General features: G+C 40.3%; 1 protein-coding gene and 1 pseudogene across 5 annotated transcripts in view; both read right to left on the reverse strand.

Moving 5' to 3' along the window:
* Positions 1-1,744: 1,744 nt before the first annotated feature.
* On the reverse strand, positions 1,745-10,914 carry LOC142379146 (ependymin-like; annotated as a pseudogene).
* A 1,253-nt stretch (positions 10,915-12,167) lies between these two features.
* The window catches only part of pnpla6 (patatin-like phospholipase domain containing 6), a 29,968-nt gene continuing 16,954 nt past the window's right edge, over positions 12,168-25,181 (reverse strand). For 3 of the 5 annotated variants that reach the window (XM_075463847.1, XM_075463848.1, XM_075463849.1), the window contains exons 26-37: positions 24,997-25,115; positions 24,593-24,749; positions 24,258-24,374; positions 24,104-24,173; positions 21,307-21,423; positions 19,495-19,611; positions 17,505-17,653; positions 17,198-17,350; positions 15,894-16,010; positions 15,711-15,798; positions 15,230-15,375; positions 12,168-13,990 (exon numbers count right to left, since the gene is read on the reverse strand). In XM_075463847.1, the coding sequence (XP_075319962.1) occupies positions 13,916-13,990; positions 15,230-15,375; positions 15,711-15,798; positions 15,894-16,010; positions 17,198-17,350; positions 17,505-17,653; positions 19,495-19,611; positions 21,307-21,423; positions 24,104-24,173; positions 24,258-24,374; positions 24,593-24,749; positions 24,997-25,115 (1,425 nt within the window). In that variant the 3' untranslated portion in view covers positions 12,168-13,915. The remainder of the gene's footprint in view (positions 13,991-15,229; positions 15,376-15,710; positions 15,799-15,893; positions 16,011-17,197; positions 17,351-17,504; positions 17,654-19,494; positions 19,612-21,306; positions 21,424-24,103; positions 24,174-24,257; positions 24,375-24,592; positions 24,750-24,996; positions 25,116-25,181) is intronic. The other 2 variants (XM_075463850.1, XM_075463851.1) reach the window with 2 other exon arrangements.

Genomic DNA, 25,181 nt, shown 5'->3' on the forward strand with positions numbered 1-25,181 from the left:
GAGAGCTTAAGTGGTCTTATCCTACACTTGACATCAATGTGAGACAATTTTTATCATTTATGTACTTGTCCTGCTATAAGATGCATTGCTGCCCAGACTCACAGAAAAAATGTGAAATAGTAGCATAATAAAACAACACAATGCACACTCATACTTACTTCCAGGGCCAATTTGGAATCACCTATTCACCAAACATGCATGTTTTTGGAGTTTAGGATGAATCCAGAGTACCCAGAGAGAACCCACACATGCAGGGAGAAACCATGCATATTACACACAGAAAGGCCCCATCCGAACAAACAAACAAATAAACAACAATGCACGCTCATATTAACTCCGAGGGTCATTTTAGAGACACCAATTATAATAATATACTGTGTGATAATATATTTTACAAACAGTTTTTGTGCCTGGCAGGAGGACTTCAACCACTCACTGCAACTTCACAAAACACTTGTGACTAAATTATATTTCATTGTACGCTGGAAACTTTATCCTTGACCATAGTAGTTGAGTCAGAGTCAAAAAAGGTGGTATTAACTTGGGTCTTCAGACTGATCATGTTTCACTAAGTTGATTAAACATTTTCCTTTGTCAAGAAATGAATGTGATGCATAATGAAGTCGAGGCTTGCTGAGCTAGAGAGCTATGCTGCTTCCATCTGCTGTAGGAGAAGAAGAACTGCGGCTTCCTGCAGGAGGATTTAAGCGGGCACCAGTAGCCACCTGAATTCCATTAACCCGAGAACACAAAACACAACAATACATGACAAATTGAAGTACTCTTGTTTTATTTTCAGCTACACAATGCCTCATAAAACAAAGAAAAGTACAATGGGGCGACCCTACAAAAAGGCTCTAAAATTAGCGAATCATAAATGAGATGCATAAAGAAAATATGCAATGAAGCTGGGAACATATAACGAGAGTTGCATGGGTGGAAATTACTCAGCAAAAGTGTTCTAGGGTTAAAAAATATATAACGAAAATAAAGTGTCTCACATTAAGACATGAAAGCATCAGAAGTGTGGTTGAGAATTTTTTTAGAACATCATCAGTGTTATCAACCAGTTTTCATGAGATTATTGTTTGACTCTTTGCTAATTTTTCTTCTTTTTTTATTAGATTCTGAGAGTTTTAGAAACAAATAGACGCAGATCTTTTCAAAAGGATATAGTTGGTCTTAGGATATGTTGACATTGATGTGATTTGTGCTTAATGTCTCAGTAGGAGAAACACATTTAGTATGATTTAATATTTTGTAAACTTTCTTTATATTGAGTCTTGAAATTGTATCTTTCTATGTTATTTCACTGTTATTTGTCTGTGTTTTACATTCAGCCTCCCAAGCATTCATGTCCAAATAATCACCAAACTCTGCCTCTTTAATTGAAGAGAAAACACAGACAACATAAGGAACCAGCATTACATTGTGGTCTGAGAATCTCACTTATTTTGTTCTGTGTACCCCATCATTTTTTACTGTTATAGCATAGTTTTATATAGTTTATTCCAATAACTGTCAAAACTATACCTATAACCTTGTGAGAGCAATCTGATCTAACAGCCAGCACAAAAGGTCATAGTTACGAATGTGACACTCATTGGAATAAATAACTTCTATTTGGATCTCATTTAGTTTAGGAAATTATTTAAATTTCAAAGTGATTATGGGATTATTTTGAGTCAATGCTGTTAGAGCAGGAGCAGTATCTGTGATTATCTTTGTGAGAGGCTTCAGATGTTTACTCCACTTCCTTTGTCTTCATGGCAATATACTCCATTACAGTGAAGAAGTTACGTGGTGACTCTGTTCTCTCCAAAACTGCATTGTTACAGAATGCAGGGGGGAAGAAATCCATTGGATTGGAAAGCCCAACTACCCAGTTGTAGGTGCTGAAATATAAAAGTAAGTCTTTATGCAAATGATTACAAACTTACAGCTAAAGTTGTTTGACATTTGACATCATTCATAAATAAGAAAAGAGAAGAGGTCCTTTACACAGGAACAGTACATCACTGAGTGAACCTTAACCCTGTTAAACCAAAGCAGTTCTTGCCCTGGCCCAGGGCTGATGTTTGAGCCAGTACGTTGGTTGTATAAAGAATTGGTTTGGTTTTCCAGAGAACCACTACAGAGCCACATCATCACATCAGTTTAAATGTTTGAACTTCCTTTAGTGTATTCTGAATCAAGGGCCATAGCACAAGATGACAGTTTGTGTAAACAATCACAGTTTGTTTCACTTTCTCTGCAAACCAGTGTCCAAATACCATCAAATATCAATGGTTGCTGTATGTCAATGTTCTTTACTATGTTAACTGGCATTTCCATATGCTGATCAGCATGTTATGAACGAATTTGCAATGCTGCTCTTCAAAAGGCCGTGGCTATAAAACATTAATGAAACACTGATGTCATGTTCTTCACGGGCATCCTGATGCTATTTTTTCCTTTGTCTCTTGACACCAGCAAACTGAAGGCTAAACTGACTCTGGATTTTTAAACATGGCAGTTATCATTTATTTTCATATTACAGTGGGTCTGGTTGATCTTGATGAGCCCACATTGTACGCGATTCTTTGCTCTAATCCAGCAGAGTTGGTGCTACTCCTGCAGTTTTTCAGAGCTGGAGTCAGTGCTTTAGTTGAAAGAGGAAGAACTGGTTCTAAATTAGGCTCCAAGGCTAGAAATACCGTATAGTATGCCCAGGGTAAATTCTGCTATAATAAAAAGTGTTCAATTTATTGGGTAGTTAATTACTGTTACATAGTCAGTCTATAAAATATAGACCCAACTTACTCAAAGTCTGCCATTACTAACATTCACCTGTGCTGAATGACTATACATTTTAAATCAATTTTAAATTGCTTGCAGTGAAGGTCCAAAATTTTCAAAGATAATAAACAAATCTGATTGCAATCAAAATATCTCTGTTAAACACAGGGATTTTTACACCAAATCACTTTTACATCAGACAGCCATTATTTTCTCAACCAAAGAACATCTGTGTTGCTACGCCTCATTGCATGCGCGGTGGTTGCTCAGTGTATCCTCTCACTGATCAGCCGAGTCTGTCAGGAGTCAAAAATGGTAAGTGTGCTTTTCAGTCTTTCCACTCATTGCCTCTGTCTCATAGTCAGTGTTTCTGGATTAGACCGTCAAAATCATGCGTAAAAACTGGTCAGTGGAAGGATTTGTTAGGCAGCCACCATACGTGCAATGGGGTGTAGTAACACAGACATTCCTCTATTTAGAAAGTTCTTTCAACTTTTTGTTCAATCTAATAAGATTGACTTGTTTTATCTTTTTTTTTTTTTTAAAAATCATATAATAAAACAACACTGATAATGACATGAGCAAACAGTTGAAATTTTATTTTCCAAACTTAAAGCTACTAAAGGGATTCGGTAAGTTTTAGTAGATGATATAAACCATGTTCTTGGTGTTGATTTTAGGTATTTTTGCTTTTGCCTCTGTGGTTTTGTCAGTCCAAGTGCCTACCTGACAGTGGTCCATCCAGATGCTGGAGAGTAGCCAGAGTAAGTCAAAGGGATGCAGCCAAAATCAGAAAAGACCACCGAGTACATGCCTGAAAACATTAAATAGAAGCTCCTTGTTGTTGCTGACTGCCATTGTGTAGTTAAAGAAGCAGATACAGTACAATTCAATAAGCATGTACAAGTAATTAGTTGAACTTTTATAATGTTTTATGATTGAAAAGTCTAGTTCTTCAAATGGCTTAATGAGTATAAATGTGCACAAACAGGACACTGATGCTGTAGTGGCTTCAACAGGAGAGTCATTTCAATAAAGGGCTGGTTTTCAACCCATCTCACAACAACTTTTGTCCTATTATCACTGCATGAGAACAGCACATTGTATTAAAAAAACATTGTTCAATCAAAGGTCTTCTTTACCATTATGTGGGAGAGCTCCATACCAGGTGTTGACTAACAAACCCATTCCCCAACTGGAGCTAGAGCCCATAATTGCCTGACCCATCAGTTTAGCATCAGGGGGCACTTGCATGGAAATGAAATAGGCCTCCAGAGGCATCTTCTTGCAAGAGAAAGTACCCTAGTAGATTTCATAAAAGACTTCCTGAAAGGATTAAAGAAGAAAATTAATACTTTGACTACTTTCACTGCTCACTTCTTTGTACCCTGCTGTCTCTAAATGAGTCTTAAGTGTGAATGAATTTTAATATGCTTCATCTTTCCTTCCTGTGCCTAAAGTTGGAATTTGTCTCTCACGCAAAAGTAATTTTTTAAATATTTCTGAACATACCACTGGTGGTTAAAAGCATTCTCTGAAGAAGAAAAAGTGTAAAACCAAAAAGAATATCAACTACACCTCTCAAAAGAACTGGAAAAAAACTATACCAGTGCCATTGTTTTTTTTTTTTTTAAATGCCTAAATATTAGGCCACTGACATGTACAATGCAGGTACTTTGAGAACACTCCAGATTTTAGTGTGATATGACTTTGTACAACTGGAAGGGATGTTGGTCTCTACAATATCCAGTTAGCCCCCGAGTCAATAGAGGAAGAGGAAAGGGAAACAGTAGCCATATTGGCACTAGCCAGTGGGATGGAAAATAGCTTTCTTGTGTGCTGAGTGCTGAGCCACCTGTTTGGTATCTGTGAATAACCAAAGTGGAACAGCAGCAGGTTAACAAGGATAATTATTTTGTGCTAATAAGGTGGAACCCATATGTGAAAAGTGTTAACATATCTGCCAAGATCCATCCATCCATCCATTTTCTATACCCGCTGAATCCGTCGGTCGGATTAGGGGCTTTACCCTAGTTTGTATTAAATGTACTTTTTGACACTCACTGTTTTAACACATTAAAGTGACTGAACAGTAATGAAAGGAAAACAATGGCAGATTCATTGCTTACTGGGCAATATTTACATTGTATCAAGAAATGGACAAACTTTCTTACAGTCTGCCATTCAGACATTTACCTGTGAATACATTTATCCCTGTAAATGTGGTAAAACAGAATTACTTGTAAATTTATTAATGTGCATTTTAAAGCTTCAGCTCAGCACAACTGCCATTCCCATGGCAGCAGTGGACATACATGCACATGTATGTATATATGTGCATGACTGTCCAATGAGAGAAATCTTATCCACATCCCTTGCAAGAACACAGCATCCAGTTCAACTATAACTACTGTGCCTTTGACACAGTTGACCATGCGATCTTATTACAGAGGTTAGAAGATTGGGTGGGAATCTCTGGTCGTGCTTTAAACTGGTTCAAGTCCTATCTAGAGGACAGGAAATATTTTGTTGAAATTGGTAACCGTGTCTCAGACCAAATGGCTATGAACTGTGGGGTTCCCCAGGGGTCAATCCTGGGACCCATATTGTTCAATCTGTACATGCTTCCACTAGGCCAGCTAATACGCAGCTATAATGTGTCCTACCACAACTATGCAGATGACACTCAGATCTACGTGTCACTGACAGCAGGAGAACACGGGCCTGTAGATACATTGGCCCTCATTTATCAAACTTGCCTAAGACGAAAAACATGCGTAGATCGTGCGTACGTTCTTTTCTGCGCAAAGGTTGGCATTTATCAAATCCATCGTGAGCGCAGGAAAGATGAAATCGCCACGACAGGTCTGAAGCCGTGTACGCACTTTTCCATTTTGACTTGCGGTGACTGCAATAGCATACATAAACAGCAGCGTCACTAGTGCGTGCCTCATGAGTCGCAACAAATCCCTAGGTTAAAATTACAGACTTATCACTTCAAAGAAGGCCCATGTTTTGACTTCAACATAAATATAAACATAAACGCAAATTAAATAAATTAAACAAGTAGCCTACAACTCCGTAATTGGAAGAGTGATGGCTCATTATTCAACCGCGCACCCTCACACCGAACAGGAGAGGCGCTTTAACACTGCGCATACGCGTGCCACTGTGGAGAGGTGTATAGGGCAGGTGGATCTGTCTCTCGGCTGCGAGGGGAACCCTTCTATATACGCCCGAAAAGGTATGCAATATTATTATTGCATGCGGGGTTCTCCATACATTGCCCAAAAAAATGGAGTGCCATTTCCAGATGTACATCCAGAGGACCCCGCACCCAGAGATCCCTACCACCAGCCTGCACAGCCAAGAGCGCTCAGGAGGAGAGAGGAACTTATTCAGCGATTCTGACTTTTGGTAAGCATTCTGTTCTTCAAGGAAAAAAGACGTAGCTCCGATCAGGCCAACCACCCTCTCCTCCAAGGCACTCAAATCCAAACCTGGATTGGAGCTCCCCCCCCCCCCCCCCCCCCCTGTTTGTGACATGCTGCGTCGGAGAGCTGCGACCTTCTTTGGTGGCAAATTTCATATCGGACCACTTCTTCCTGATCTTATTGGAGAAAAAGTAAAACATCGTTCAATTTTAGATTTCATTTAATCTGGAGTTTATCACATTTTATTGACCATCACAGTAGGGGAAAATACATGACTGTCCGGTCTGCGATTTACATCGCCAACGCTGTTGACAGCTGACAGCGTTTCTCTGCCGCCTTTCGTCTATCCTGTCGCAAATTCTAGAGGTGCGGCCTCTCAACCCCCTTTTGTAGAAGGCGTGATTAGGATAATTACGATGAATTTCAGCCGCCGGATTTATCAACAGCCGCTCGGTCTTACGACGGGATTGGTGTGGTACGCATGTTCTGTAAATCTCACTTGAGCCTCTGCGTACGACGAGTTCTCCGCTCATATATACGATGCTTTCTACGACGGCTTGATAAATGAGGGCCATTGTGTCACTGCATCGAACAGATCAGTGTGTGGATGCAAAACAATTTTCTCCAGCTAAACTCAGACAAAACTGAAATCATTGTCTGTGGCCCACATAAACAAAGAGAGTGTTATCAGTCACCTTGAGAATCTCTCTCTAAAACCTAACTATCAAGTTAGAAATCTCGGGGTAATATTGGACTCAGACCTGAATTTTAACAGCCACATTAAATCAGTAACATCAGCAGCTTTTTACCATCTAAATCAGACTTAGAAAGACTGATCCATGCGTTTGTCTCCAGCAGGTTAGACTACTGTAACGGCCTGCTCACTGGGCTCTCTAAACGGGCTGTAAGACAGCTGCAGTACATCCAGAACGCTGCTGCTCGAGTCCTGACTAGAACCAGGAAATACGACCATATTAGTCCAGTGCTCAGGTCTCTGCACTGGCTTCCTGTCGCTCAGAGAATAGACTTTAAAACAGCTCTGCTTGTGTACAAGTCTCTTCATGGTCAAGCGCCAAAGTACATCTCTGCCATGTTAGAGCCATATGAACCAACTCGGGCTCTGAGAACCTCAGGGAGGGGTCTCCTGCTGGTGCCCAGAGTCAGGACTAAACAAGGTGAGGCTGCGTTTCAGTTTTATGCCCCTAAAATCTGGAACAGTCTTCCAGAAGATGTGAGACAGGCCTCAACTCTGACAATGTTTAAATCCAGGCTGAAAACAGTTCTATTTAGCTGTGCATATGACACCTGAAAGTATTTTATCTACACTCTTCGCTTTTAAATTAATTAATTGATTATTTTTTATATTTTTCTTTTTCCCCCTCTTCTTTGATTGCTTTTAACTGTGTTTTAATTTTTATCTTTGAAATGCCTTGTCTTTATGTAAAGCACATTGAGTTGCCTGTGGTATGAAATGCGCTATATAAATAAAGATGCCTTGCCTTGCCTATATGTATGTATGTATGTATGTATGTATGTATGTACAGATAATGCTCTCCACTGAATCATCCAAAGTGTACTTTCAGAAGAAGGGAATAGACCCACACAGGGCTGAGACTGAACAATCCTGGAAGAGCATATGGAAGAAAGCGGCATCACAGAACACAAATGCTTCTAAAAGAATGGATCTGAGAGCTGACCACAGCAGTTTCCCAGAGCAAAATGCAGAGACCATAAAAAAAAAGAGTCTCAAGAAAGAGGGGTTGGGCTGAACCAAGACCTGACATGACACACACTCACTGTCTAAAGAAACGAACGGCACTCCATGACTGTCTAGCAGCACAAATGAACCAGCTGCTAAAGGATGGGACCCACCCACACTGGTTAACCTACGACCAGACAGTCCTGATCACGAAGGATCCCCAAAAGAGTGTGATTTCATCCAAGTTCCAGCCAATAACATGCCTCTGTACGACACAGAAGCTCCTGTCAGGCATCCTAGTAGATGAGTAGGCACATGGCTCAATCCATGAGCCACTGGGGAATTGGTTGTAAATCCAAGGGAACTAAAAACAAGCTCCTTATTGACTGAACCATCACCCGAGACAATGGCCCTCATTTATCAAGCCGTCGTAGAAAGCATCGTAGATATGAGCGGAGAACTCGTCGTACGCAGAAGCTCAAGTGAGATTTACAAAACATGCGTACCACACCAATCCCATCGTAAAACAGAGCGGCTGTTGATAAATCTGGCGGGTGAAATCCATCGTAATGATCCTAACCACGCCTTCTATAAAAGGGCCGCACCTCTAGATTTGCGACACGGATAGACAAAAGACGGCAAAGAAACGCTGTCAACGCTGTTGACAGCTGGGACGGCTGTCAACAGCGTTGGCGATGTAAATCGCAGACCGGACGAGTTATGTATTTTCCCCTACTGTGATGGTCAATAAAATGTGATAAACTCCAGATTAAATGAAATCTAAAATTGAACGATGTTTTACTTTTTCTCCAATAAGATCAGGAAGAAGTGGTCCGATATGAAATTGGCCACAAAAAAGGTCGCAGCTCTCGGACGCAGCATGTCACAAACAGGGGGGGGGGGGCTCTGATCCAGGTTTGGATTTGAGTGCCTTGGAGGAGAGGGTGGCTGGCCTGATCGGAGCTACGTCTTTTTTCCTTGAATAACAGAATGTGCAGGCTGGTGGGATCTCTGGGTACGGGGTCCTCTGGATGTACATCTGGAAATGGCACTCCATTTTTTTGGGCAATGTATGGAGAACCCCGCATGCAATAATAATATTGCATACCTTTTCGGGCGTATATAGAAGGGTTCCCCCGCAGCCGAGAGACAGATCCACCTGCCCTTTAGGTGCCCTAACCTCTCCACAGTGCGCAGTGTTAAAGCGCCTCTCCTGTTCGGTGTGAGGGTGCGCGGTTGAATAATGAGCCATCACTCTTCCAATTACGGAGTTGTACTTGTTTAATTTATTTAATTTGCGTTTATGTTTATATTTATGTTGAAGTCAAATAAAACATGGGCCTTCTTTGAAGTGATAAGTCTGTAATTTTAACCTAGGGATTTATTGCTACTCATGAGGCACGCACTAGTGACGCTGCTGTTTATGTATGCTATTGCAGTCACCGCAAGTCAAAATGGAAAAGTGCGTACACGGCTTCAGACCTGTCGTGGCGATTTCATCTTTCCTGCGCTCACGATGGATTTGATAAATGCCAACCTTTGCGCAGAAAAGAACGTACACACGACCTACGCACGTTTTTCGTCTTACGCAAGTTTGATAAATGAGGGCCAATGAGATTACACAAATAACTCTATGCAACACCTCTCCCATGATGGCATCAAGCTGTAAGCCAGGACTGAGCAAGACATCAACTCACTGATCCACTTCACCAGAATATACAGCAAGGACACTGAAATCCAATTTGGACTAGATAAATATAGAAATAGAAATAGAAATAGAAATAGAAATAGAAAAATACTTTATTCATCCCCCAATGGGGGAAATTCAAATTAGTCAAGTAGCTCAACATTTTTTAAATATTTACAATGATTGTATTAACAAGAACAATAATAATACCAATTCTAGTAAAAAATACTACTACTACTAATAATAATAATAATAAATGACTAAATAAACAAATAAATTTAAAAAAAAATCAATCAATCAATTTGAGAAGAACTCAGCAGTCACTGTTATAAAGCCTTATGGCTGTGGGAACAAAGGACCTTCTGAACCTCTCAGTCCTGCAGCGCAGAGAGATGAGCCTCTCACTGCAGCTGCTCCTCTGTCCTGTCAGGATGCTGTGGAGAGGATGTTTATTATTCTCCATCACAGAATCTAACTTCCTCCTCATCCGTTTCTCCACCACAGCACTGAGAGGGTCCAGCCTTCTGCCTACAACAGAACCAGCCTTTTTCACCAGTTTGTCCAGGCGCCTACAGTTTCTGTCTGTAGTGCAACTCCCCCAGCAGACAGCAGCATAGAACAGTGCACTCTCAATGATAGTGTGAGAAAACATGAAAATCATATCACTGCAGACATTGAAGGACCTGAGCCGTCTCAGGAAAAAGAGACGGCTCTGGCCCCTCCTGTACACTGCGTCCATGTTGGCAGACCACTCCAGTTTATTATCCAGCACCACCCCCAGGTATTTGCAGGTCTGAACGGTCTCCATCTCCCCTCCATCAATGCAGACTGACTGGTATGGGGTTTTAGATCTCCTGAAGTCCACCACCAGCTCTTTGGTTTTGGTGGTGTTCAGGAGCAAACAGTTCTTTTTGGTCCAGTCAGTAAAGGCCACCACAAGGTCCCTGTACTCCCTTTCCTGTCCACCATGCACACATGCCACATAAACAAAGATTTAACAGTAATCTTTCACATTCATTTTTCTGTAAGAAAAAAAGTTGGTTAGAGGTCATGATGCTTAAAAGTTTGGTTTATAAAGGTGAATTTCCTTATAAATTGTAGCTATGTAAAAACACAAATCTATGTTTAAAAGTAGTCATAATGGTTTTAGTTGTGTTTGGCCAAAGCTTTAGTCTGTAGAAACTACTGAAAAGTCACCGTAATTCAGGCATTATTTGAAAGCCAGGCTAACGCTTACCTGCCAGCCCAGAATTCACCAGCACCGCCGTCAGTCCGGTCCTCACATCAGGATGCGGAGCATTGTGGACTGAGCTCATTCCGTTTGACAAAAAGCAGACACGAATTGAATCAAATACTTCAAGGAAAAAGATTATCAGTGTCCACACTTCTTTCCTCCTCTCAGCTTCCTGGTAGTTTATCCTCTGACAGGCTCATATTAAGCTTTACTTTCCAACCGATGTCCATTAGGTGTTTTCTTCCGTTACCTATATAAAGTTTATATGCAAAATTTTTATTTTTTGAAAGAAATAAAAACAGTTTTCTTGAAAAGACAGAGTTGCAGTTTCCTCAATGCGTTTCTTTTGTGCTGAAAAGTATCAGTCCTTTAATATACATATATGTGCTGATACAGATGTGCAGAACTGGCATTTTGTGTTTGTATTTTCAATGTTGTTTAGAAACCGTCTCTGAAAATGTGAATGAGCGACAGTTACTGCCATTCACACATTTGCTTGTAAATTAATCGCTCCTTGTTCTGATAAAATATCAGAATTACTTGCAAGTTTATTTGCGTGTATTTCAAACCTTCAGCTCAGGGTCGACCCATTCTCCTCTCACTGCAAGTGCAACTGTTCCCATGTTATCAGCAGTGGAACGAATCACCACCAGGCCCGGGTGCAAGACTGCCAAAGTGGACCCCGACCATCACATTATAATATTATGTTTACTACTCAGTCTGCATTCTTCCCACTGACTACCTCTTGCCCTACCAGCTTCCAATTATATTCCAGGTAGCAGCTTTTTTCCCCCCAGAAAAGTATCACCCTACAATGTTCTGTGTTTTTATTGAGCAGTGTTTGTAAACCAAACATCAATCCAGCTATATTCGTTTCAATTTACATGAACATGTACTGATACAGAAATGCAGAATTGGGACTGTATATATTTTCAATGTTTTTTTTGTTTTTTTACCTTATCCACTTGTATACTGATGTTATACTTTGTTCGGACGATCTGCTTCAGGTAAAAGTAAGTTTCCCAAATATGGCAATTTGGAACAAATATAGTTAGTATGGCAGGTTTATCCAAACTATGCAGAATGTATTCAGAAAACAGCTCTATTTGGAGTAATGATTCCAACCAATGTGAATGTGAACTTATTTCAGAGCAAAAAAAGCAAGGTTTCACACGAGTGTGGAAAAACAATCATCAGCGCTGGGAAACAGCAGAAGACCATGCCAGCTACATCCAAAAAGTTAGTTTGTGATCTAACATTAAACAACTGCATCCAGCTTACATTTAAACATGCTTCAGAGAAATGAAATAAAAAAAAAAATCAAATTACACAGTCTAGGATGCATATTATGTTTATTTTACAATATGCATATTAAATTATAACCTCTTCTTTATTCATTAGATTCCCTTGGCATATCAAGGTGGATGGCAAATATTAAATCAAACATCTTCTGAGCAAGGAATACTTCAAATATTTCAGTGCAAAACAGCTAAAGCCTGGTTAATTAAAATAGGACATCAACCCCCACCCTCCCCTCCCCTCCCCTCCCCTGTTTAAAAAGCCTCTTGTTAACACATAAATTAAAAAACAAAAAGAAAAGCAAGTCTGGCAACTGTTGATAACAACAGAATTTATGTTAAAGAGAACAAACCCTTTTCTGGTTCAGGTGTAGTTTCCCTTGTTTTGCAGCAAAGCGACAAATTAAAAGTTTCCACCTCATATACATATATGAATATTAACATTGTGTATGTTATAACATAAACTTGTTACAATTTCTACAAGAAGTCCATAATAAGTGTTACTAGAGGTTAATTTCTGCCCATTGGAAGTATAGGATTACTCTGGATTTCTGCGTATTATCCACGTCAAAATATCAATTTTTTTTAATTATTATTTATTGGCATGGTGTTGGAGATTATCATACCTCCGCAGTCTGAGATACACTCCCAAATACACCTTACTATGACTAGCAGAGGACATTTTTTGTCATGAGTGTCAAGTTATACGCAGGAACCCTGAGTACGGAGTGTGTGACCTTGTGCAAACAGAAGCAGGCGCACACTTGTTTGTTTCGTAGTGTCAGTCCAGTGATTGCTCCACAGTCATGTTCACTGAGTGGGGTGAACAGTGGTTAAACAAGGCATCATCTTAATCTGGCATAATCTTGAACAAAAACACAAACATTTCAAGCACCCATATGCAATGTCATCCACTCACCGTCTCCCATACATCCTCATTTCCGTTCAATTCTTTCAGTGCAGTATTTCAAGTTCACTCTATTCCACTGAGCGTTAATTAAAAATAAAATTATAGTAATACTTTGTTGGAAAGAAATGAATCACTGAGCAGGCTACTCCTGTCCTCATCCTGCTCTCTGACACTGGCCCAGTTTCTTGTTTATTCAACAAAAAAAGATCCACTTCTGTGACTACATTAACATCCATTCTCTCTACAGTATCCACCATAAGACTACCGACACGATATCCATGATTAGCTTTAATCACTTTTAGTAACTACTCTGTCTGCATCTCACACTTTTCTTTCCAGTGTCTTGCTACCACTTCAAAGATCAAAACTTTGCACATCAGAACAAAACAGTCATCCTAGCACAGGTACCACCAACATGCACCCATGTGAGCAAGCGCACAAATTGAAATGAAGACCACATAATATGTCATATCCCCAATGATGGAGAGCCTGAATGAAGGTGTACTGACATTAAAGACACAGATATTCAGATATGCAGGTACATGTACCGTTTATGGTCTGAATTGTTGAATTCAAAGTTCAGAGAGTCAGACATGTTGTGGAATGGGTTTGATGTGTCGTGATGAGTAAAACTCTGGATGGGGTAAACCCTCTGTTCATATTTGAGACCACATATCTCAGACGGAAGCCACTTGGTGGAAAGAGGATTCATTGAAATATTGAAAAGTGGTTCTCCTCTAGGAAAACAAAACCATTATTCCAGAGTTTCAGAAGCTGCAGAGGCAGAGTGTGGCATCTATATCTTGAGCCTCGACAAATTCTGGACCCATAATTTGACCCTTGTGTTTGTCCTTTTAATCCCCCTGGACCCTGTGTTAGCAGTCCGAGACTTCAGAAGCATTGGAGTCACTGGTAAGTTTTCTGCGTTGCCTCACAGATTTCTCTTCGTCCTGCAGGGCAGAAAACAGTTTTATTTTTACCCATAAAACGTAGAAGCTTCCAAGTGCAACTCAGGTCCATTAGTGAGAAAATGTTATTTTCGCACACAATACATTAAATGTCCCTCTTTGAAATTCACATTTTGAATACAAGAGGCCAACTGAGGTAACAATTTTGCTGTCATGTTAGAATAAAAGCAAAACTGGGAATGATTTAGCAGGGCAGCAAATTGTTTCCAAGAAAAAAAAACAAAGATTGGTAGTTTTGTATGGTAATTTTTGTCAAAGATGTGCCTTTAAATGCCATGAAAAAAAAAAACTTCTGGATGGATGTGAAATCAAGATACTGCCAGTTTTAGAAGGGGTAATCAAAAAGTCCCACAAAAAGACCAAGTTAGTTTGTTAAAACCTTCCACAGATCTGGGACAATTATCAGGGCTTCTATGCGATCTTAAAATTAAAAATTGTTTTAGTATTTTCAATGTCACAATAAGTGTAGAGCAAGAAAAAGGGAGTAAGGAAAAACATTTATCTTTCCAGACTATTTCCCCTACGTTTTCTAGCAGTCAAACTATTGTGAAGATTGTATATAAAAGATGCATGATCTCACCATGGTGTCACCACAGGGTTTATCTACCATTTTGAAACCTTGAGTTTAACATTTTAGCCACTGGCGCCTTGGTTTCAATAAGAACCAACAGACACAAAGGTGGGCCATGGGCTATTGCTCAAACAGAAGAACGGCAGCTGTGTGTGAGTGGGTGTATGAAAAATGCATTTTTGTAAAGAGCTCAGTCGCAAGTGAGCCCAACCTTACAGTACATCCTGCTTTACTGTCTATTTTACTTCAAATAGGACTGTGTTTTTAAAAAACAATCATCAAGTTGTATTGAAGTAATCCCAGTGATTGAGACTATAAACTCAATAGAAAACTGATCACATGGGATATTTGGTCTTTTAGTGTTGCAAGGAGAGGCATCACCCCCTGCTGGCCATTTAGGAGACTGCAGGTTAAAGGCACCATTGCATTGGTTTGGCTTTCTAGATCTAGAGCATATATAAACTGTATCGAGCTTTAAGAACACAGATGGCACTTGTAAACATACGTTACATTTTGGTCTATTCATGGAATCTTGAGACTATAACCAGATTGTCCTTTTAAGGTCAGGCAATAAAGAGAGCAAACAGGCATACGTGACTCGGCTTATGTTTTTGTTTTCCTTTGGATATAATGTTTTTGTGTACGCTCACAGTCTGAAAAATTCCATTCTGTCCCCACTCTCCAGGGGAGTGGTCTTCAGGGTCCTCTGCCTCGTACTCCTCCTCTTCCCTCTCTTCCTCTCTCACCGTGTCCATCCCATCTTCCTCATACTCTGTCAGACAGTCTGACTCCTCCGCTGAAAACAAAGATTTAAAGGACATATTACAAAAAGAATTTATTGGCTGAACAGCCCAGTTTGGAGCACACCCATAAAATATCAGGGGCATCTTCTACTGTACTTCAATAAAGCAGACCAGGTGACAGCTATGACACCATATTTATTACACTGTTTAAATCTGGCATGACCTCAAAGGGCATCCAGACATTAAGTGGTTATAACTGCTGTATCAATCACTTGTAACATGTGCAGGCTGTATGCTTAAAGGTCGTGAAATACTGAAAAGGAATTTTTGTGTAACAGGAATTTTCTCTAGCAACGAGATTGTAATTAACCGGCTAGTGAGCCTTCACCTTCTGTAGCCACGTAGCTTTGGACAGGCTCTATCCTGGATACAATCTCCGCAAGGTCAGTGAAGTCAGCTGCTGGACACGTGCAGGACTGAGAGACAAGAAATCATTTTTACAATGAACACGACTGTTACACATCAACCTTCAAACATTTATGGTCTACGTGTGTGTATGAGCTCTCCTCACGTCAGTTCTCTTGCTGTCGTTGTAGTCGGCCGAACGGTGATCCTTTAGCATGTTGTCGATAATGTCACCTCGAGCCCAGCCGGTGAACACCAACTTGCCGTGCTGGTAGCCCACATCCTGGAACGCAAAGTAGATTAAACAGACAAAGAAACTTTCTAAGACATCGTTTCTGGTTCTGATCAATGAAACCTTTAATGTCCGCACTGAGAAAGAGGAAAAAGATAAATGTTTCTCTAGATTTTCTCATTTCCTTTGAACAATAATAATGACAATCGGTGTTGTATTTCACAAATGGCTGGCTGGCACCTTATGGCAAAAGTTTGAAAAAGTCATTGGCATAATGTAGGAATTATTTTAGCATTACATAGCTACACTGAGGGGTACAGATATCTAAGTAAGTTTACTTAATCTTGTCGATAAGAAACAATATAGTCACTGAAAAAAATTAGCTCTACCAAAGGGGAGAGCAGGACATTGAATGGTTAAAGAGACAAATGGAACCCACATTACAGATATCACTGGCTTAGACTTCATAGTATTTGAAAATTAAAGACCATGATCACTTTTTGGGAGAGATATGAGAAGAAAAAAAAAAACTTGGTTCTTTGTTGTGTTAGGGAGATCTTAGGGAGAGTACTTTGGGTGTCTGAAGTTACGATGGTCTCAACTCCGTCTTGATATGGAGCCATTTTGTTTGAACCATCCACTAGTAGTAATGCATTACTATTACCACAAGGTGGCAGTAATTTACAGAGCTGTTTGAAAACTAATAGTCGAGAGCTTCAGTACTGCCAGGCTCCAGTAGGTATCTACCAAGGTATCTACCACTGGGTTCTTAGTGCTAACTGTGCTCCAACAAGAGAAACATGCTAGATTAAAGACCGCAGCCGTCAAACACTTCTGTGTGAAACTCCAAATAACAAACAAGCAAATCGTACGGGTAAAGCTAGCGTGTCATTAATATACCACCTGTATGCACCGTGTAGGAGTGAAGGACATAGCGCACATATTTTTCCTTGTACTTGTCACAAACCGTTTCATACACCGGTAAAGATATAAGACACAGATTATATTTATGATAGCCTTGCATCGCTAAAGAATGTGATAGTAAAACAAAGTGTTGTGAAAAGGGTGAAAGGCTTTGCTTGTGCATGAGTTGCAGTGGAAGGAAGAGTGTTTTCAGGTGAAATGCACCTTCCTTTATGGTGAGTGGGTGAACAAGAGAATGATTTAACAAATGCCCTATTTTCATGTTCATAAACGCACCATATCTGACAGATTGCCATTTTCAGAGGGTAACTCACATAGATCTCATCAAACTTGCCAAAGTCCATGGTCTTGAAACGGTCGATTGGTGGTCGGATGTACTCGCAGTAGGCACTTTTTTTCACCACTTCTAACTGCCGCACACAAGACACATAGGCCAACCGTGACTGGATCTCCGCCATGTCTGGCACCTGTGGGATTGGTTTGTGTGAGTGCAATGTTTTGACCAAAGAACATAACACATTTTTACCATTATGCCCGTAAGTTAATTGTTTAATCACCTGATTTCTTTGAGTGAGTCATTGAAGCTAAAAATCAGTCAAACGCTGTCAACCTGTACTGTACCTTTACTTTCTCTGCCCAGGGATTGATCCGTTTCCACAGCAACCACCAGCCAGACAGGCTGTCGCCATAGTTACAGAGGTCAGTCTCATCTTGGCTACCCACATCAATGGCAATGACTGTTCTGGCACCCATGTTCCTTGCAATGTCCGCTGTTGGACGTGTAACACCAGTTGTTCACACACATGCACACAATCACACAGATTGACGAAATCCAGAAGCAAAGAGGATAAGACAACAAACCATTTGTTATTACATGTGTTTCAGGATCATCTCAGTTTCAAAGACAACGCTCCAACAGACTTACACCACAAAAATATCAGTTTAGGCTGGGTAATTATTTAGATATCAACAGCGAAACATTCTAAAAGAAAACTGTATACTGTCCTGGCCAACAAGTAGGCCCGAGGTCACGACCTTTCTCATAGCCTACATGGTGTCAGACAGAGCCTTGGGGCAGTGAGCATTTTTGTGGTGTTGAGCCTATTTGAAGACAGAAACAGGAAGATATCCCACAAACCCAAAGCAGAGAACCAGTGTGCCAAGAACAACTATAAAAAGCAGCTGATCCAGCACAGAAACCTCAGAGAGAAGACAGGGTAATAAAGGATGTTGACTTAACAAGGCTCCTTTAAGATGGTCAATCTTTGGGCCTTGAAAGCTTTGCATTTCAGAAACCCCACACAAAAGAAACGTCAGAGTAGCTGTGTTTCCTTTGAACATAACAATCCTGTTTTATATCTACAGACACAGACCTGGGGAAGCTTTTTTCTTTGCAACACAATCAAAGCTAAAAAGCATTAGCTAAAAAAAATAAAATAAAATTATATTGGTATAGGTATATTAAAGTATTAAAGTTTAGCAGTGCATACACATTAAGGGAATATGACAATTTGGTATGCAGCAACTCTGCATATTTTCAGCTAATGAAGATCTATTCAAACGTCTGCAGACAAAAAACTCCCCCCTCAGTCGAAACACACACACAACTCCAATTTCACCGATTCAGGAAATAACAAATGTGATTTTAAAATTACAGAACAGAACTGCGGAGCTAGGCGATAAAGGCAGAATATTGTTTACTGTTGTTGTTTAATTTAGACAATATGATGTGCCAAATTTGTACCAAATTGGATTTGAAATACAAAAGTTAATAAAAAAAGATCATCACCCAGCCCTGCAGGAGAAATAAAACTTTAACATAAAAAATAGACAAAGACTAAAATGGCAAAACAGACCGGTGTCTCGTGTGATTTTCAAAATTTAATTTCCAACAACAGGAGAAATGTCTTCATATATTCAGTTTACCGCCCAAATGTTAAACCAATGGTTAATCTCACCCATTTCCCATTTGTCGTCCACCTATGTGACACCAGGCTGTTTGGCAGACACAAATACATTCATCCTGTTCAACTCAGTATTTCATGAGTTTGAGAATTACTGTAAAAACTGTTAAATGCTGACTTTTCCCATCTTGTAAACCAGAGTTTCATTCAGTTAAATTCGATGTTGTCATTCCACCATCCGCGAGTGGCAGTGAAATGTGAAACTCTTTAGGGGTGGAGCATGTCCAAAGGAATAATTTGGATCCAGATTATGGTCTTTTAAACAGTAAAATAAGGCTTCGGCCGTGATGTAAGATCTACTTTTCAATATATTTGTTTTTTAAGCTTATAATTGATTTAATTTGTCATGAGATAAACTCAATAATGATCTGTACTGGGTCACCATTGAGATGGGAAAATAAATAAATAAATCAGCACAACCACAGGACTTCCCTCTTTTAGAATTAGTCCCAATATCTGCTTACTTACCTAATGTGTAACACATAACCAATTTGATTAACCCCCCCCCCCATACAAAGCATTAACATCCATCACTCCATCTCCCCCTCCTCTGGGATACGGGAGTTGGATAGACATTGAGAACTGTACAGTATGTTGGTTGGAGAGTGGGCTGGGGTGCGGTGGGGGGAGTTGCCACCTGTACTTGCCTGGCAGGTTGTTGATGTAGCCACCATCCATTAGCAAGTTGCCATCTTTGGGGTCGCAGAGAGGCGGCAGATACCCCGAGAGGGTCATGCTCGCCCGCACATAGCGCCACAGAGAGCCTGGCACACCAGGGAGGGAAGGAGGGAGGAGGAAGGGGGGGATAACATCTCAATAATGTTTGCTAAACGTTTCAGATTAGTTATGACACAGACCGCAATCCAAACACAAGAGGGAGTTCAGCCAGAAGAAGGTAGCTGATCCCTGCAAAGGCTAGGACTGTTGTACTGCTCACCTTTAGACTGCAAACCTCATTACCTTGCACAGAGACACTGCGTGACTCGTGCAAAAGGTAAACAAGTAAATGGCAACCATCACAGAAAGCCGAGGTTGTTTCAATCTCCAAACCATGTTCCATCAACATCGCTTTCTTGCTTGTGATAATGTGAATCAATTCCTGTTGTAAATTCCTTCAAAATCCACAGAGATTTTTAAATCCATGAATTATTAGCTGAGCTGAAGCCGAAGAGAGCAGCAGCACAATGGACCTACTTTTATTTTCAATGTGTCAAGAGGCAAAGCAGGAGCAGATGTTGTTGTGACAATGTTTGGAGATTTTCTCGGTGAACATGGCAGAGAAGCAACCAGCCTATCCAGTCCTGCAGTACAGATGAGAGCCAGCAGGGGGCAGGAGCAGGCCAGGCGCTGCATGGGTTGGAAGGAGAAGGAGCACCGCAGAGAAAAGCGAGGGGTGCCACTGTGTATGGAGTATGTGTGAAAGCTTTGGCTGAATAATCTCAAAGAAACGTGTCTTTAGAGGGACAACCACCTAGAGCTTTTCATTTCTAAGTTTTTGGGGCTTTTTCATCTTCTAGGGAGCTAAGATATGCAACAGCAGGATCCAGAACACATTACTCAAAATAAGAAAAACATAATATAAGTCATCAATATATAGTCATGAAAAATATATAGATGAACTCGCTGCATCGAAGACACTGGCATGCACATAAAAGAAAGCAAAGCCAGGGGAGAGGACAGGAGCTGGGCAGGAGCAACTGAACATGTTCCCGTATGCAGAGATGACTGAAAATGAAAGAGTAGCAGGACACGTTCGCGGAAAACAAGTTCCAGTCAGGGACGGGACGGACACATTTAGGTCAGCCAAAATGCAAAAGGTGATCCACAACAGTAGAAGATGGATGATGTGGATGGGATGTTGACATGGCTCAGACTTTTGCTACCTTAAGTAAAGGAAAGGTGTCAGATATCTTCTTTTTAAAAATCTATCTATTCTCTATCACTAATGTCAATTTGAAAACTCAGCTAAATCCAAGCTGATCAAGCAAAAAGTTGGTAAAAGCGTCTCTGTAAAAATATTAAAAAAAAGGGCAAGTGTGGTGATGCATTAAGGAGAAGAATACATTTCAGCACCATAAGAAACTTGATGATCATGCATCTCTCTGTGACCGATAAATATCCAAACATGCAAGAGAGAAAGTGATGGTCACTTGATTATCTTCCTGATGGCACCAACTCAACTGGAGAAACTGTTGTGAGTGAATATCAAAGCCAGTGGAAGCCGGAATATGATGTGCATAATTCAGTAAAATGGCAGGTACTAATCCAATCATTCTCTAGATATATGTAGATTTAAGTCTTTCCTTCCAAACCATGGGCTTCCAATGTCCACCTGGTCAAGGTTGTGTTAGTTACAATTGAAAACTTGGATGAAAGAAGAGGAGGGCAGCCAAGTGGTCGATTGTCGATTTAGGAATGAGGGAGGAGGAGGTTTTGGTGAGCGGGTGTTTAAATCTGACCTGGGACATTGTTAACATAGCAACCATCCACAAGCAAGTGGCCATCCTTGGGGTCGCACAGGGGAGGTAAATAGGGGGTGTAGGAGGCGCTGGCTCTAACATAGCGCCAGACGCAACCTGTCGGGAAATGGAGATGGAGAAGGGGGAACACATCAAATATGAGCCAGACTCCACGTCACAGATGGAACAAGAAAATGAGAAGGACAGAGAAAGAGACAGAGCAAGAAAGAAATGCCTGCAGCATAGGGAAGAAGAACGCAAGAAGCTCCGAAGAGCAAAGCGGAGAGAAAGGGGAATATAATCTCCACAATATTTATTTATGCCAAATGTTATAAAATCTTAAAATCAGGCCAATTAATAGAGAAGAATTCAAGAAGACTGTTTTATAATCAATGCAACTGTTTGATGGCGGGGAAATGTAATGGGATTCAGAATAATGATCAGATACCAAAAACATTATAACGCTAAGAATCATTACAATCCAATGGTGATGTAAACAGTAACCAGTGAGGCACAATGAATGACAACAATCAAGACTGATGTGTTGTTTAAACTTATCAAAAAAAGTATTAGTGCTGTTAGATGACTAGCTCAAACAAGCAAGATGGGAAGAGGCAAGCAGAAAGAAACTTTAAGAAAATGCTAAAAAGAGGGATATGTGTGAGATTGATAGATACAGAAAAGGAAGTAAGAAAGGAAAAGAGAAAGATTGAGCGCAGACCACCATTTTAAGACTGTTGAACCTGAACTAAATGATCAAAAATTGTGAAATGACAAGAGAAACAGTAGTATCTGTATAGTTTCAAAACCCCAGATAACACCAAGAGGTGTAATACAAACCTAGGAGACCCTGTGCCTTCGATCGATGAAAACAACAAGAAGTACCCATATCCTTTTAAGAACTGGAGTCAAAGTGACATATTCTTGGTAGCACCGAGTTAGAAATGTTGGACGAAAGCAAACCATAAAAAACTACAGAGCAGAATGGAGGTAAAGGAATGATGGAAGCAGCGCGGGATGTGATTAAAAGGGCAAGATGTGAGAAAGTCAAAAAGTGTTCTGGATCCAACATGTTGACATGGACACGGGAGGGGACTCTATAATCAAGGTCAGATCTAGGCAGGTTATTATTTCTACAGTGTAAGTTATAGATGGGTAGCATTGTGATGTCCGTGTATACATCAAAGGAATAATTTGGGGATTTTAAACACAAATGCGATGGAGACAAAACAATGAAAAAGAACAACAGCTTTAGCAATTTAGCATATGACAAAGAAAACAAAGAAAGAAAGAAAAAGACACCGACAGAAAGAGAGAGAGAGCGAAAAAGGCTTTGCTCAGGCAGTTAGTCCAGATGCAGGCCAAGAAGCAAACAGCATCAGCAGCAGTCAGTGCTTCCCAAAAACTCCTCAAATCCAGCAATCATCCTTAACTTTAAAAAAAAATCTGTACAATAAAATACCAACGTCTCTAATGTGTAAATGTTATGGGCAGTACTGTAAATTATAAGTTAGCATTACAGCGATTACATAAGGACACTGGATTTGGAGGGTCTGTGGGAGGGAGTCATTTCAGACTACAGAGATTTACTTTAACTCGTGTTAGTGATGGTGCACTTTATGCAGGTCAAGAAACATTCAGCAAATACAGGCACAAGCAAAGAAATCTGAGTGTTTTTCTCCTATAGATTTACAGTGAAATTTCTGCAAACCATGAGGCTGCTGCATTACCTAAACATGATTAAGACGGGTAGATTTTCACTGAATGGTAAAAAGTGGGTTCGGAACTAAGATAAAACAAAGAATTTGACCTTAATGTGTTCCATGTAGGTCTTTAGTCCTTTTTTCCCCAGGCTCTTCCTTGCAACATATCTGTGATGTTTTTGATCCTAAGAACGAAAACCTCAACTACCCCTAGTTGATATAAAATCCCCCCCCCCTCGGCTCACCTTTCTAAATGTCCTGACCCGGAGCACTTTCTACCCCTGAGATCCAGGAATACAGCCACAATTATTTTTTTCAGGTCATAAAGTGGCAAAGGTAACAAAGGTGGTTCTTGCTATTAGAGCCCCCACTTTATGGACTCAGGCTCACTAAGTCTTCTGCTACTGACATCTAACCTTTTAAAGCTTTTCTCATTGTGAAAGCCTTTGGAACGCTCTTATAAGATTATCAGACTTATAAAATGATAGTTTAAAGCCCATCTATTTCACCGGACTTCCCTTATTCCTTTTAGTTTTGAAATAATGTTTTATTCTTCATACTAGAATTACTTGGCTTTTGGCCTAAATGGATGTTGAGAACACAGCCATTTCAGTTTAGTTTGGATGATACCCACCATAAACATAATTCTGCTGAAGCGCTATTAATCACACTCACTAAATGTTGCATTCCCAAGATTTACTTTTTCTGCACTACTTCGGGCTATTGCAACCAATATACTTATAGAATTGACATCTAAACAGTCAGAGACATTAAGTAGCTTGTGACTAAGTGGACTGAGTGCATCAACATGCCAGTATATGAACTGTTGAACTGGATTTGAAACATATCGATGTCAGTGTCATTTTCACACATTAATTCTGTGTTAATTAAAGTAGTATAATTGAATTAAATTAAGAGAAAGACATACTCATTCCAGTATTGGTTTACGTGAATGTGCGCGCTATTGCAATTCCTAGTAATAGAATTGTATATAAAGTACTTTAAAATAAAAACGTACTATCCTGCACTATCAAAATGAAAATATCATGTTGGGGTGGGTGGTGGCCCCAGCAGCCAGCGTAGCGGTCACTCACCATCCTGATGAACACGCATGGCTGAGGCTGTGATGTCAGTGGTGACATTGAAGTACGGAAGCCACAGGTCCTGGGGACAAAAAGCATTTCATTGTCACAAACCCCCGTGCTGTCGTATAGCAGCGGTCAGCTCATTTTTACTGCGGTCTCTCACTTCAGCTTGCTTGTCCTGGAACACTTTGTAGATGCTGGTGTTGAAGGCAGAACCAGAGAACATGGAGGTGATGGGATAGGTAAGGTCCAGCACTGTTTTAAACACTGAATTCATTGCCTGTAAAATGGCACGATGCACAGTAATCATACACAATCCTTTTGTTGACTACTCTTGTGTAAGGTGTGAGGATTTTGTTTCTTAACAGGTTGCAAATAAATGTTCATTTCATTTCTTTTTTTTTTTTTTTTTTTTTTTTTTTAAACATGCAAACTTGTCACCATGAGTGATGTTTAATGACAGAACAGACCTGGTAATAATACAGATGTGTACAGTACCTTGGACCACTCTCTGGCTCTTTGCTTGGTTCGAACGGCACTTCTCTCCTCAGCATACAACGCACCAATGAATGAGCCTATCGATGTCCCACCCACTATGTCAATAGGGATCCCCGTTTCCTCCATAGCTTTTATCACACCCACATGAGAGCAGCCTCTGCATGACAGAATGGAAATAGACAAGATGATGAGTACATCAGAATATCACTTGGGTAGAACATTAGAAATCATGTTTACAATGAGAAGACATGAACGTAATTTTCTCGTGCTGCTTCACTTTGTAAGACAGTAGGATAACATGGCTACATTTTTACTTTCCTTGCAAGGCAACAGAAATGTAGCTTGGGGTTGCTGAACTTGTTTGCTCAACTTATTGTAACTCAATTCTCACGAAATGTGCTCACCTCGCGCCACCTCCTCCCAACACAAGGGCAATGCTGTTCCCAGTCAGGACTCGGGCCAGCCGAGAGAAATCACTGTGTCTGTCTGCTGTTTTCTCAAACACCTTCTCATACACGTCCCTCTAAACACACATTTAAAAAAACAATCCATATTAAATACAATAAAAGTAGAAATTTTCTGATAACAT

This window comes from Odontesthes bonariensis, chromosome 4 (assembly GCF_027942865.1).
Source record: "Odontesthes bonariensis isolate fOdoBon6 chromosome 4, fOdoBon6.hap1, whole genome shotgun sequence".
Classification (NCBI taxonomy): domain Eukaryota; kingdom Metazoa; phylum Chordata; class Actinopteri; order Atheriniformes; family Atherinopsidae; genus Odontesthes; species Odontesthes bonariensis.